General features: G+C 57.1%; 1 protein-coding gene across 3 annotated transcripts; it reads left to right on the top strand.

Moving 5' to 3' along the window:
- Positions 1-14,154, top strand: SYNDIG1L (synapse differentiation inducing 1 like). Of its 3 annotated transcripts, none has more exons than XM_035328481.1 (4): positions 1-100; positions 8,724-9,278; positions 10,536-10,673; positions 12,542-14,154. In XM_035328481.1, exons 2-4 carry the CDS (start codon positions 8,850-8,852, stop codon positions 12,698-12,700), a joined length of 726 nt encoding a protein of 241 aa, XP_035184372.1. In that variant the 5' UTR covers positions 1-100; positions 8,724-8,849; the 3' UTR covers positions 12,701-14,154. The 3 variants fall into 3 exon arrangements, with proteins under 3 accessions (XP_035184372.1, XP_035184371.1, XP_035184373.1); XM_035328480.1 differs by having other exon boundaries at positions 8,823-9,278; XM_035328482.1 differs by lacking the exon at positions 1-100 and adding an exon at positions 860-1,143 and having other exon boundaries at positions 8,823-9,278.
- Positions 14,155-14,380: the final 226 nt, after the last annotated feature.

The raw sequence follows: 14,380 nt of genomic DNA on the forward strand, positions 1-14,380 counted from the left end.
CCCCGCAGCCCTCGCCCCGCCGCAGCGCGGCCCCCCCGCCGCGGCCATGCCCGCCGCCGCCCCGCCGCCGCCGCTCCAACTTCGCGGCTGAGCCCCGCAGGTAAGGGACCGAGCTCCGAGCAGGGGGAGCTGCCGGTCCTTGGGGGGGAAGGATGGGGATGGGGGGGACACGGGGGTCCCGGAGGGGATAAATAACAAACGTGGTGGGGGCTGTCGGGCCGAGCCGTGGGGCTGAGAGGTGGAGAAAGCGGGCAGCCGGGGAGGGAGCTCCTGCTAATGGGGCCGGGGGGCGTGTGGGGGGGCGAAATGGAAGGATTTCGGGAAAAGTTTTGCAGGCCAGCTATGGCACGGGAGCTGCAATGGCACCTTGCGCTGCTGCGTGAACGGGAGGCAGCCTGCGGGTCTCCCGGCCGGGCAACTCGGCCGCCCGCCGAAGTTGGGGGCTGCCTGCCCTCCTGCCCAGCCGCTGGAGCCCCCCGAGCCCTCCCCCCGGCTCCCCCGGGCACCCCCGGGCAGCAGCAGGGAAGGGACGGGGCTCGCTCCTGCAGCCATGGGCAGCCGGGGAGCCGTGCCCGCACCGTGCCCCGCCGGAGCAGCACCTCCTCCCGGTGTCCCTGTGCCTGCCTGTGCCCGGGGGAAGAGCCGTGAGCCCAGGAGTTGGGAAGGGAAGCGCTTCCGTGTCTGACCAGTGCCTCTTTATAATTCCTTCTCCAAAGCTGCTGCGGGTTTCGCGAAACCTAGGCTCTTCGCCACCGAGCCACTTTGCCGGGTTGCTTGCTTTGCCTCTGAAAAACAAATCGCCTTTCCGTCAGCTCAGGATCTGTCACTGGTAGAAACCTTTTTTTTTTTTTTTCCCCAGGAGGACCCCGAGTGGAAGGTAGCACTACGTAAATAACAGGGCTAACCAGAGGAGTGGGGTCTGAGGCTGCCTGCAACAACACAAGGCAAAAAAAGCCCCGGTCCCCTGGGGATAATAGCTGGTTACTTTGTAGGCTGTCAGGAGAAGGAATTACCCAATCAAAAATGTAGTGGCTGCATTTCTCCGGCAAAAGTTTCTCGTGTCATGAAAATGGCTGGCAGATCGAAAGCTTCGGGGAGCTGAATCGGCTTCACTTCATTTCCCTGAACCACCATCAGAGGCAGGTAATAAACACGATTATTAAAGAATGAGTAATTTGCTGCAGCTCCGGCGCGGTGAATTTGTACGGCAAATCCTGGCTTTTGCCTGGTGCCAAACCCCTCCCTGCCCTCTGAGGTGGAGGAGGAAGAGGTGAAGCCCACGGCTCTGCCCATCCTGACCCCAACCCCGCTGGCATCAGACCCTCCGGACACTGAAGCACCGTGCCCCTTCCCCAGGTCTCTCTCACCTCTTCTTGACCACTGCCCTCCCCCGTTTAACAGCTATGCCCGGAGTTGTTTTCTAGCTCTCTTGCAAGCATTTTCTCTGAATCAGGCAGATTTTTTGCTCTTTTCTGCCTATTTTCTAAAGCCCCATAGCTGGGCCTTGGACTGGCAGGCACTGCTCGAGGGGGTTATTTTAGGCCAGACCTTGAGCCAGCTTTTCTCTATCTGTAGAATTAGTGATGGGCAAATGATTGACTTTTCCAGCTGAAGAGCCAAGCCACAGCATTGAGACAGGAAAAAAAAAAAAAAAAAAAGTCCGTTATAGATTTCCTCCAAATAGTCTTACTGCTGCTGCTTCTTAGTGAAGCGAAAAAGGCAGCAAAGCAGTCCAAATGCCTTGGTCAGCCTGGAGGGGAAAGCTCCGCTCCAGTGTTTTTCAGGTGCCTGGCTTCCAACAGCTTCCTTTTGGAGCGAAACGTTTCATCTCTCTCTTGAAAAACAAAGCCGGGCGCAGGGTTTGTCCCCAGGCTCTGTTTCTGGAGAACCAACTGATTGCATGACAATTTCCACCCAGCCCTGTGGGGCCAGGTTGAGCCTCCCCAGCCGTGGTGGAGCTCCAGGGCCGGGCTCTCCCCAGTGCCCCACGGACCCCACAGACCCCAGGATGCCAGGCAGGGTGAGATGGATGGGGCTGAGGCTGGTCCCCGTGCAGCAGGGACGTGCCAGGAGCATGCTGACGGCAGCTGGGGGCTTCACGGTGCAGCCTGAGCGCAGTGCCAGGAAGGGCTGGTCTAAATGCAGCCCGGGAAGAGCAATGAGCCAGAAAGAGAGGGAAAGCGTGGATACAGCAAAGGCAAAGGCAAGCTCAGGGGGCCACTCAGCAAGCTGTGGTCAGGACTTGACAGAGACATTAAAAAGAGTATGTGCCATCAGTTTTCATCATCTCTTTCCAGCCCCATGGCAGGTAACCTAGCAGTCATGTCCTGCGTGTCCTTGCAGATGCTCCTGGATGCCCCAGGGGGCTGCAGGGCCAGCAAGAGCTGCCAGAAGGAGCTGCACCTGGGTGACAGCCTAACCTTAGAGGTTTGTTTGGAGCAGGAATGGAGGGATCTGTGCCTCCGCTGGAGACCAGCTGGCTGCTCCCATGATAAGCACAGGCCATGTTTGGAAACGTAGGGCTTGGAAAAATAATCTAGAGAAGTGCCATGCCCAGAGTGTAAGTTCATTTTTAAAGGAAGAGCAGATTATTGGCAAATGAATTAAACATCTGAAGTGTGCAGGGGCACAGGGATGCCCCAGGAGAAGGGGGCCACAGTAAGCACGGTGGAAATAGCCCTGAGCAGAATGAAGGCAGATAAAATAAACAGGACGGTGGGGAAAGGAGGTGATGGCATGTGCAGCCATCACCTCCAGGGTGGTTATGAATCATTTGTACGTATATGTTTTAAACAGAGGCAAATGAGCAGTCCCTAACAACTGCTTTACATTGCCAGCCTTGGCTGATAGAGGGGGGACTCGGAGGGAGATCCGGGATGAAGCTGGGGTTCAGGTCTCTCTCCTGGAGGAAAGCAGAGTGCCGTCTGCCAGGTCACTCCTGTGCTGGGTGACAGGCTGTGGCCAGGGGAGCACCTCAGGGTGCCATGGCCTGGGGGATGTGAAGGAAAAGAGCCTTGAAGGGGAGATGGTGGGACTGGAGCAAAGGGTGACATGGAGGAAGCTGGGAGAGGAGCTTGGAGCCACCTGGGATACCCACCATGGGTTCAATGCTAGGTTTAAATAGTGATGGGGAAAATGTGATGGGAAACCGAAGACTGTAACCACTAGCGTAGGAAAAGCAGCCATGAGTAAAATCCGCAGGCACGAGCTTCTGTGTGCCTTCCAGCAGCAGCAAGAACACCCTGGCAATAGGTGAGCCTTGGGGGAACTCCGTGAGATGCTCCTGGCAGCGCGGGCTTGGTGTCCATGCGGGTACCACATGCAGGGAGCATGGTCTGGGCAAGGGACGGGTTCTGCCTCTGGGCTGTGAGCTTTTGCCAGAGACAAGGCCCCGTAATTTTGGTTCTCAGTAGCCCTACACACATGGGTGTTTCCAGGCAGGCTGTAGCACTGAGGGCCGGGTGCCAGTACCCATCTCTCCAGATGGCTTCGGATGCAGCAGCCACAGTATTTCCCGAGGGTGGTCCTGAGCTGAGCAAGGAGAGCCCGAAGCCTGCCCCCAGCCTGAGCTGATGTTCCTCCAGGCTGGTGATTTGGGTGTTGCAACAGCACGGGAATTTTCTTTCCCCTGGAAATTCTGGGCTGGAATTCTGTGGCCAAGCTCTCCTGGCGGGCTGGTGCCTCCAAGGGCTGGCGATGCTGAGCGACAGCCTCAGCAGCCTCCCTGCACTGGAGTCATTGTGCTGACCCATGCTTCCCCCCAGCAATCCCTCTTGGTCATCAAACCAACATGTGGCTACGCACAAAGGCCTCCGGTGGGAGCTATCCATCGGTTTTGACCGGCACCGAGTGCTGCCCCTGCTCACCAGGGCTGGCTGCTGAGCGCTCTGCGGGGCCGGAGCTTGGCTGGGGGCAACTGCACAAGTCCCCAGGGCTGAGCTGATGGTCCCAGCACGGCTGTCGGCACCTCCAGGGCTCACCCACCCCCAGTCTTGTCCTGGCCATGTCCCTGGGCACACACTGCTGGCCAGGTCACCCCTTGGGCAGCTGCCCCACGGCCGCCCCACAGCCTGCAGCACCAGGGTAGCCCCTGCATCGCCCCCGCCGCTCCCGCATCCCGCACCCCGAGCCGGGCTGCGGGAACTCCTGCCAGCAGCTTTGTTTACTTGTTGGTGTCTCTCCAGCTGAAAAAAAAAAAAAGGACACGGAGAGAGTCTGGACGTGTTAATTTTACACCTAGCCGCCCACACAGCCGTGTGTCTCATCACCATCCCTCCTCCATCCCTCCTCCAACCCTCCCGCCCCCCAAGCTCGCACCCTGGGCACCCACTTGGGGACCCCCCCGTGCCTTTCCACGCCGTGCCTTCCCACGGCCCCCGCGCTGCGTGGAGCACCTGGGACATCTAGCGGCCACCTCTCCAAACGCCGGGCCCGAGGGGACGCGGTGGCGGTGGCCCCCCGGGGCAGGACAGCCGGGGCGGGGGGCAGCCTCCCTCCCCTAGCTCGGAGCTCACGGCCAGAGTTAATTTCCAGTGGTTTAGGGGCTGGGGTCGCTGCTCCCGAAGCGCCCCGGGGTTGGCTGTGCTGTTGCTCCCCGTTAGGAGCAGCGCAGGAGCTCTGAGCGCAGCTGGGTGGAAATGCTGCTGCAGAGAAACGTTTTAACCAGGGAGAGCAAAGGCTCGGTTTCCACCTGGAAATTGCCCAATTTGACTCGCGAACCTTGAGAAGCAGCCCACCGCGTCCCAATTCACGGAGCAATTTAGTCTCTGCTGGAGCCAGGAGCCCAGCGCCGAGGCTCTGGCTCTGTACCCATTAGGAGATCAGACGAGTGCTTTTGTGTTCACCCTTTTCCAGCTCCATCAAACCGGCTGCATTGAAGTTGAGAATCTGCTGCTTCCCTCTAACCCGTGCCTGCTGGCTCTGTGTCGCTTCTCTCCCACCGCTGCCCCCACCATGCCCCTTTGCTCCTCTGGGTGCCACAGCTGCCACCACGTGTCCTCATTCCTCATTCCTCCCCCGCCAGAGCACGGCTGCCTTCTGCAGTGATGCCTGCTAGCCTGACAAAAGGGTTTTCTCCTCCCCTCGAGCTGCACCTGACCCTGCGGGCTCACAGCTGTGATGGGAAGGGTGCTGGTCACATCTCCTCCATGTTCCTGCTCCATCAGGAGCGGCTCCACCGCTGTCCTGGGGCTACAGCAGCTGTACCTGTCCGTGATGCCGCTTCCCAGCAGTTCGTGCTGTCCCCTGCCCTTGGACCCATCAGGGACACAGCAGCACCGTGGGCACCACTCCCCGAGCATGCCAGCCTGCCGGGTGCTGGTCCCAAGGGAAAGCCTCCGGCCAGGCAGAGCTGACCTGCTCACTCGGGGCCTGGGGACATGCAAAGAAATCACAACCTTCTGATGAGCCCGGGAAGCCAGGCAGAGTGTTGGCTTGACAGGGCAATTAGACGATGATTGATTCCTGGAACAGCTACTTAATTCATCATTAACTGGGCTTATCACGGCCAGCATCTGTGCTGAGGGTCCCAGCGAGGGCTGCGCCGCCAACCTGTGCCAGCCACGGGGCTGGGGTGCGGAGCTGGGCTTTGGCACTTTGTTATCGTCAGGCCTTATTTTGGCTCTTTCCATCCAGCACTGGGCTGAACTCTGCAGCTGCCCGGGGGAGCCTGGGGGAGCCCAGTCCCATGGCTCGTGGTGCCAGGGGGATGAGGCAGTTTGCAGGGAGCCAGCATTTGCTCCTGCCCTCCGCAGGGCTCAGCCTGCCCGCAGTGATGGTCAGTTGGCTGAGGCACGGGGCTCAGCCCCCCAGGGGTGTCCCCACGGCCCAGGAGGTGTGGCTTTGGGCTTCTACAGCTTCCTTGCTTTCATCTGCCTGCTCCGTTCCTCTTCCCCCAACCCTGGTTATTACCAGGCTTACTTTATTCAGTCCCAGTGCAGCTGAATTGTCCGTAGGATCCAGATAAAAGGAATGGGGTTTGGGGAGGACCGCAGGGCTGCATTGGTTCTTTCTGTCCCTGCATGCGTGCAGGCAGGGCTGTTCTTCACTCTCCCTGCTGTTCCCCCCCAGTATTACCTCTGGTGTTTTTATGGCCCAGTGCACGGCACAGTCCTGCCCTGCAGACGCTTGCTGTTGCGGTCAGCCCAATGCCAGGACTGGGTGCTACAGCTGCACTCCGTGGTCTCATAGCATCTGTATGAGAATGGTGGCAGTGAGATCTTCATTCCTCCTTTCTTCCTGGTCCCGGCAGCCCCGTTATCGCCCCGTGCTGCCCCCAGGGAGAGGAGCTGCTGGCCAGGGCTCCCCACCTGGCCACAAGGACCCCTCCTGCAGCCCCCAGCTGGAGGGGGCAGCCCCACCTCAGCCAGGTTGTGCACCTGTCTTCCCTAAAACCTCTCAACAGCATCCTGCCCCCTCTTCACAGCAGCATCCCAAACTCCCAGAGCGGAAGGCAACAAGAAAAAGAGAGTTTAGTGCAGGTCAATCTTTTCTAACCCCAGAGGGCACAAGAACCACGGACTCATAGATGTGACTGAGCCGGTCAGCCCATCTCCCATCAGCTGGCCGCTTCAGCATCCTTCAAGATGCCCCAAATGAGCAGAGCCACCTCCGGCAGCAGCCCAGCTGTATAGTGGCCTCTTCCCACCCTGGTCTATGTTTTTTTATGGCTTTTATTTTCCTGAGATTTGCTGCTGGTGGTTCCACTGTGCCCTTTTCACCACCCCCATCTACACCTGTGCTTCAGAGTACACAGCCTCTGCAATCCCTGCCTTCTCCCATGCCACCTTTTGGGTTCCTAATGCCTCACGGCCCCTTTCCCTTCTTTCCTCAGCCCATGTTCTGAGTGCCAGACAGGCTTGAGCCAGCGGCTTTGCCACACAGCTCTCTCCCTCCTTGAAATCAGTGCTGACGACCTGGTGCGTGACAAGCAGCAGCCTCCCCGCCTGCAGCATCCTCTTGCCGGCAGCCTGCCCACAGCCCGGCTGCGGCTGCTTCCCAGCACATTTGGGCTCGGATCCCAGCAGGTTCCCATCCCTCCCCATGGCGGTTCAGAGCCAGAAACACTTCTGGAGACAAGGTGTTGATGCCTCACCACAGCCACCAGCTTTCTCTCGCTGGACCTTGGTGTCCTGCTGCATGGTGTCCTGCTCCGGGTTGGGCTGCTATGTTCAAGTGATGCTCAGGGTCTGGTCAGCCCTTATCATTTCATTACAAAAGAAAAATATTTCATTGGAAGTCTAATTTTCATGTTGAGGTAAGCAAAGAAGTTGTTCGTGCTTTCCTCACCTGGAAGCAGGGAGGAGGCTTTGTGCTCCGAGCCCGCTTCTTTGGCTTTGTGCAGGAAATAAAATGATCTGTGGTACCAATAGGCATCGCCTTTAAATATTGTGAAAATACTTCACAACCATCTGCCACAGAGCCACTGAGTGCTTTATTAGTAAGGTGGGAGGGTGAAGAAAGCAGACAATGATTTGGGGGAGGGAGGTGTGGAGGGCACTCGCCAAAATGTGCAGTGCTTTAGCGATGCAGGAGTGCTTTTGAATGGCTTCATTTTCCTGAACAGCTTTCCAAAATGTGACAACCGCTGCCAAAACAAAACCCATAAACGAGGACATTTACAACAGGCTACAGCACTCAAACCTGTGCTCTATGGCAGAATTTGGCCAAGAGGAACAGGACCGCCTGGGAGGCAATTGGGCTTTTCACTCCCAGGAGTGTTCAACTCCAACTCCTTCATTTCTGTTTTCTTCCTGAGGTTTGGTTTGAAGCCAAGGTGATGCACCTCCATCAGAAAGGCTGGTGCACCACTGGGAGCCCTGTAGCAGGTGGCAGCGTGCCTCTGCCGCGCAGCATCCTGCAGAGGAAGCAGCTGCAGAGGTCTCTGGGGAGGAGAAGCAACCTTTGGGGTTGCGAGGCAAGAGGGTGGCACGCTCCGGGAGCTGGGAACGTGCCGGAGAGCGGCTGTAAAACACAGCACTTGGGTACTGAGGAGCACGGAGTGATCGTTTCTCTCTCCTGGGGGATTCGGATATCTCACTACGCATTTTCTTTGTGCCAAGGTGGGTTGGAGAGCCAAAATAGCAAACGCTCCTCAGAAGAAACTGGGTTGAAACATTTCATCTCAGGAATTTTCATGCCAAAAAAAAAAAAAAAAAAAAAAAAAAAAAAAAAAGCAGCACGGTGTTTCAGCGCTCTGAAATGGAGGAATGGAGCAGGGAGGGAATTTTCCTGAGGCAGAAATTGGTGTTGACATCTGTAGCTGAGGGATCCTGGCTTTCCTTGACTGCTGCCTCCTCATGCCTCAGCCCTAGCCCAGCTGTGAAACAGCCCTAGAAATCAGCCTGTGTCCATGAAAGCCATTAGCTGAGCACATAATGCCCACAGGGCTGTAATTCCCCATGCCAGCCTCCACTTTGGGAATTCAGGAGGGCCCCTCACATCTGTTACGCTTTGCAGCAGCACAAATTAGGAACCAGCACAAAAGATGCAGAAAGTCCTCTCCTGTCAGGCTGCGCGTGGCCATCTCAAGATGCATTATAGATACAGCAAATCCTCATCTTAATCCAGCCTGAATCAGAGCTTCTTGTCGCATGGCTGCATCCTTATCTTGCTGGGGAGGGACGAGGAGATGCTCAGTTTGCCGAGATAGCATTCAAGCTGGGGAAAACGGGGGGAGGGCTCTTGTTTTCCCTAGCATTGCCAAATCCTTCTGTTCCCGCTAGCCTCGCCGTGACATCGGCTCCGCATGGGCGACAGGCATTTCGGCTGCCGTGCCTCGCTGAAGTACCAGCTCTTCCCTCCCACTCTCTCTGCTCCTGCAGGATCGCTCTCCCCCCTCCGCCGGCAGCATGGAGAGCGTGCGCGAGCTCCAGGACCCGCTCCTGGCCAAGGCCCACGGGCACCTCCGCGGCACCTACTCCTACCACCAGCATCACAGCCAGGACTACCCCAGCCACCGCTGCCAAGGGAAACTGTACTCCTACATCTTCCAGAACACGGGCGGTGCCAGGACTCACCAGCTGCTGGACGCCAGTTCCCTGCAGCTGGCTGTCGAAGCCTTGTACGGCCCCAACTTCATCCTGGTGAAGGATGAGACCGCTCTCAAGGCCAAGGACAGCAAGGCGGAAAGCTGTGAGACCACTTTCACGGAAAGCAAAGAGGCCCCGTCTGAAGGTCCCGACGGGCACGACACGCAAGGGTCACGCCTGGTAGAAAGCGACATCCGCATCCAAACGGTGTCCTACGAGGTGGAGGAGGAGGAGCTGCAGGAGTACGAGGTGAGCTTTGCACGGTGGGATGGCACCAAAACCTCCTCTGCTACCCCTGGGCCAACTTCTTGGTCACACAGTTCCCCTTCTTTCCCTTTAGCTTCGCCCCCTGACCCCACCACCTCCCGTCTCACCCATCACTCCCTGTGCACCCATTTTTTTTTCTTTCTCCTTATAATTTCCACTCCCTTTCTCTCACAGCAGACCTCAGGAGGAGGCCACTGAGGGGAGGAGGGGCTGTCTCTGCAGCACCCTTAGGGTGATGGGGGCCCTTCAACCAGGGCAGTGACCACCGCGGTGCTGTGGTTAATGGGAACTAACCATCACGCTGCATAACAGCCAAACTCACATGCCTAGTGCCGGCACGAGAAAGCTTAGTGTACTGAGGCAGGATGAACCTTACAAAGGAAGAATAGGAGCTGGCAAAGCAGCCCTGTCCTGCCAGCCCGTATCCAGCTCTGCCACAGCTCCGTGCCTCTCCCACAGGCGTGTGCCGCTCGGGGGACGGGACAGGCTGCTGGGAAAGCCGTGGCCGAATGCCCGCGGGCTCGTGGCAGCCGATCTGAGAAATGGGATTGCTAAGAGGACAGGACACATCGCCGCTCCGCTTCAGCTGCTTTCCCTCAATTTCTAAATTAGTTTAGCGGGATATCGATCTACCGGTCCCTAATGGGGAAAAGGCACTTTGTTTAAGTTTGTTTAAGCTGACAAACAGCCAGTTCCACCAAAGCTCAAGATATTTCAGTGTAAGAATATCTCCCAGGGAAATCCCAGACCCCCAGCAAGCGAGCTCAGCGTTTGCTCTGGCAGGGAGCCGAGGAGCGGCTGCGCTCCTGAATGTGCTGAGCTACGGGTTTTCTCATCAAACCAGGCTGAGACACAGATATTTCTGAAACTCACCCCTTGAACCTGCAGCTAGGAAACATGTGAGAGTATGTGGTGGGATCAGGATGGAGCAGGAGGTGGGGGAAAGGGCTGAGAGGTAGCCTCGGGGCAGCAGCGTGGCAAGGAGCCTGGTGGCATGAGGAGATGGGCAGGTGCAGCCCCTTCTCCCCTGCCCTGCCAGGTCAGGGAGCAAACTGCTGGGGGCCTTGGGGTGCTGTCAGACACTTCATCCCTGTGTGATGCTCTGGCAGGGCTCTGATTCGTGCAGGTTCATTAGGATTGGGTGGCTGAGCCGGCTTGGCCATGGGGCAGCTCATGGGCATGCTGGTGGAGCTTCCTACCAACCTACCTACCAGCCCTGACTTCATCCCTTTTTTGCAGAGCGACTCCTCCAGTGACAGCGAAAGCGAGGACCATTTCCTGATGCTTCCTCCCCGGGACCACCTGGGCTTGGCCCTGTTCTCCATGCTGTGCTGCTTCTGGCCCCTGGGGATTGCTGCCTTCTACTTCTCCCAAGGGGTAAGAGATGCCCCAGCCCCTTTTGCTCTCCTGCATGTGCTCAGCCCTGGAGCCAGGGCCCTGCAGGACAACCAGCCACCTTTTACTCATCTCTGTGTTGTTCCCAGGCCCCCGAGGGATGGGGCAGAGGGAGCTCCTGCTCCTAGATGCCTCCACAACTGCCGTGGGTCTGCAAGCTCTCTGGCTCCTGTGTGGGCTTTTCCTTTGGGCCATCAGGTGCCATTTAGGGAACTGGGGCTTCTTGCTTGGGTTCTCACCCTCCAGCCAAGTGAGGATAACAGCCTTTTCCATCTACCCTCCCATTCTCCAGTAGTGTGAGGTCCTGCACCACAATTTCATCTGCACTGAGGTAGCTCATGACCTGGAGACCAGGCACAATGGGGGTTGTGGTCTCCTCAATTAGCCTGTGGCTCCACCATGCCCTTCTCTCTGTTCCTTGTGCTTTGAACCCTCTGAGCCAACACCACACTGTGTGCAGCTGGAAAGCAGTCTCTCATCCAATTAAAACTCCTCCAGGATTCCCAGAAGATCCTGGGTTCGGGGTCTACACAGGGTGTCCAATCCTCGTTGCCTTCCCTGGGGAGTAATGCTGCCAAGGGCACCTTTCAGAAAGGAGCAGAGGCTGGAGGGTGTGGTGGCCCTTGGGCTGCAGTAGTGTGGAGGAGCTGCTGCTTCTGCAGGGCTTTGCCCAGAGCCTGCTCACAATCACGTTACTGTCAGCCCAGAATAATTCGTGTCGAGCCAGGAGATTCGCTCCATGCTTGCAGGGATGCTGCCGTACTGAGAATAGAAGGGGAACAGGTGTTAAGAAGTTAAATAAAGAAGATAGAAACAGAAATGGAAAAGTATATAACAGGAGCACCTGGCACAGAGTCGGTGAGAGAAAGGGGAAGCTCCAACTGACTGGGACCTGAGAAGTGGCTGATTTCACATTTTTGCATGTGGTACAGGGTAGCACAGTGCATTTGCCATGTGATGATGTGCTTTGTACAGTTCACACTTAGCTCCCTTTGCTATAATTACCACTTGGATTCATTCTCTTGGCAAGGAGCATCTCTTCAGGCTGTCTGTGCACAGCAGGTGCCCTGATCTCCACAGGGTAGCTTGAACCCCAGTAGCAAGCGATGCTAAGAGTAGCTCTGGATGCACCCCGTGCACTCAGGGAAGATGGAAGTCTCCAGCCCTGAGAGCTAACACCCACGTTTGCCTCTGTCACTGTCTCCACTGGCCCTTCTGTGTCACTAGGTTTCAACTGACGACTCAAAACTGACAAAATCCATTAAATATCATCAAATGGCTTCCTGTTCCTTCATTTTGGTGCTCTCCCAGCCTTCCTAGGATAAAGTGGCTGGGGCTGGGCAGCTGATTCATCTGTGCACTGAACAAGCACAGAAGCCACAGCTCCAGGATAGTCACAATATTCTTCCCGAGATCTTTTTAAACACAGAGCGATCAGCAAAAACGCAGAGCATCAGCAGATTCCCGCTTAGCCCACTCAAAGCACCAAAATCTGTTTGCAAAGTGTGGCGATGTAACCACATAAGGATCCACTTCCATGATAAATTTAGGTCTCAAAAAATGCAGTGCTTAGCCTGGGGTCCTTCCCAGGTCCATACAGAGAGGATACCTGCAGAGGGGCCATCAGAGCACTTACCTGAGACTCCTTGCTTTGGATAGATCTGGCCCTCTGGGTTTGCCCGTGTTTTAGGTGAGAGAGGCCATCTGGATGCCTGCACACCCTACACATAGCTTGAATGGGGCACATTCCAGCTCATCCCTCTGCACATCCATCCCCCTGTGCTCACTGCATGAACCCGTATCGCAGGGAGATGAGAAGGTACAGCTGTGTGTGCTTCTTCTTCTTCCAGACCAGCAAGGCTGTCTCCAAAGGAGATTTCCACCTGGCCAGCTCAGCTTCCCGCCGAGCTCTCTTCCTTGCGGCGCTCTCCATAACCATCGGCACAGGCGTGTACGTCGGGGTGGTGGTGGCACTCATCGCTTACCTCTCCAAAGGGGGCCACGTGTAGCTGCCACCTGCACACCAGCGCCGTCCCCAGCCGCCTGCCCTCCTGGGATCAAGCTTTCCTGCGGAGCACAGGGTGCCAGTGCTCGCAAGGGCTACTCGCACAGCAGGACCTGGGCTTGGATGCCCTGTGCAGGCTCTTTCCCTTTTCAGACTAACAGCAGATCCTTGGAGATATTCAAAAGCCACCTGGATATGGTCCTGGGCAACCTGCTCTGGGTGGCACTGGTTGGGCAGGGGGTTGGACCAGATGGCCTCCAGAGGTCCCTGCCAGCCTCAGCCACCCTGTGAGTCTGTGACACCCGTTCTGCCTGGTGCTGTGGGGTGACACCATCCAACAGCAGGGAACTGAGCAGCGGGCTGCCTGCTGGGACCATGAGGAGCACCATGGAAGAAGTCCAAGAGTGATGCCATGTGCCGCTGCAAGCCTGGTGCCACCATCCCTGCTGCAGGGCTGTGGCACCCCTGCAGCCACTGGGCAATGACCGCTCTTTCTTCTGGGCATCTGGGGCCCAGGTGTGGTGTCAGGACTCCCATGATGGGGACAACGCTCTCATTTTGGTGCCACGGGTGGCACCTGACCCTTCAGCTGCAGCAAAGGAGGAGGGCGCAGCATGGACACGACCAAAAGGCTCTGGGGTGGTCTCTGCATCCCCCTCGGGACAGATCCATGGTCACCAGCCCATCCCAGACAAAAGAAAAAAAAAAAAACAAAAAAAAAAAAAACAAGGAGAAGTGCAAGCTGCAGACACTGATCATCAAAGGTGTCTGGCAGAGCCAGCAAGGCTTTCCAGCATTCATGACTGTCACGATAATTGCAAGTCAGACCCCCAGAAAGGCTGGGATCCCACAGTGCTTCGCCCTGCGGAGACTTGCAGTGGGAGTTTCTGCCCAAGACGTGACCGGGGGGGAGGAACTAGGGGGGAAGATCTCGGCTCTCGGCACTAGGTCGGGGGCTTGAGCACCAAAGGGGTGGAGAGGAAAGGCTGGCACAGCATGCAGAGCCCGGGGTGGGGTGCTGGGAGTTGGGCACAGGGTCCTGAGGGGGGAAGTCTTGGAGGCAGCACAAGAGATGGGGGCATCTCTGTCATCCAAAGGCAAGGAAAAGCCCATCCACGTCTACAACTTACTTTTGCCAATTCATGTGTTGTCAGCGACACACCAAGTGCTTCGGGGTGGATGTGAAGGCAATGACTCTGCCCCAAAGGGCTCCCCCTCCCCAGTACCCTCCTTGCCCCTCTCTGCCGATGGCTCTGCAAGAGGTGCAGCGTGCCCCTCCGGCTGCGTGTCATACAAATGTACATTTCACCCTAAAGAAGCATGTTAATGTCTGCGATTTCTGTTGTACTCGAGCCATAAAGGAGAGAAGCACATCAGAGACCTGTTCGGAAGCAGTTCTGAAAGTTCCCATTATCTTTTATAATGTGGAAGAGCTAATAAAGGAGCAGGCAAAAAGGATGCTGCTTGTAATAACGCGGAGCTGGAGCGGGAAGAGGTGAGCTCTGCAGGCTGCTGCGGGAGTGCCGAGCTGGCTGGGAGCTGGAGGTGTTTCTGCAGCTCCCCACGGAGGTTGTCATCCAGCTGGTGTCTGGTCAGCTCGGGGGGAGACGTACTGCAACGTAGATCACAGCTGGCAGCCCTTGCGGGGAGCAGGGTGGTAATGGGGGCTTCTAGCCATGCGGGA

Source organism: Oxyura jamaicensis, chromosome 5 (genome assembly GCF_011077185.1).
Source record: "Oxyura jamaicensis isolate SHBP4307 breed ruddy duck chromosome 5, BPBGC_Ojam_1.0, whole genome shotgun sequence".
NCBI lineage: Eukaryota > Metazoa > Chordata > Aves > Anseriformes > Anatidae > Oxyura > Oxyura jamaicensis.

What these genes read in the sequence shown, in the direction of transcription:
- SYNDIG1L (XM_035328481.1), top strand. Translation starts at nt 8,850, where the DNA reads ATGGAGAGCGTGCGCGAGCTCCAGGACCCGCTCCTGGCCAAGGCCCAC. An exon ending in AGGAGCTGCAGGAGTACGAG is followed by an intron (nt 9,279 to 10,535) that starts GTGAGCTTTGCA and finishes CCTTTTTTGCAG; the next exon opens with AGCGACTCCTCCAGTGACAG. An exon ending in CCTTCTACTTCTCCCAAGGG is followed by an intron (nt 10,674 to 12,541) that starts GTAAGAGATGCC and finishes TTCTTCTTCCAG; the next exon opens with ACCAGCAAGGCTGTCTCCAA.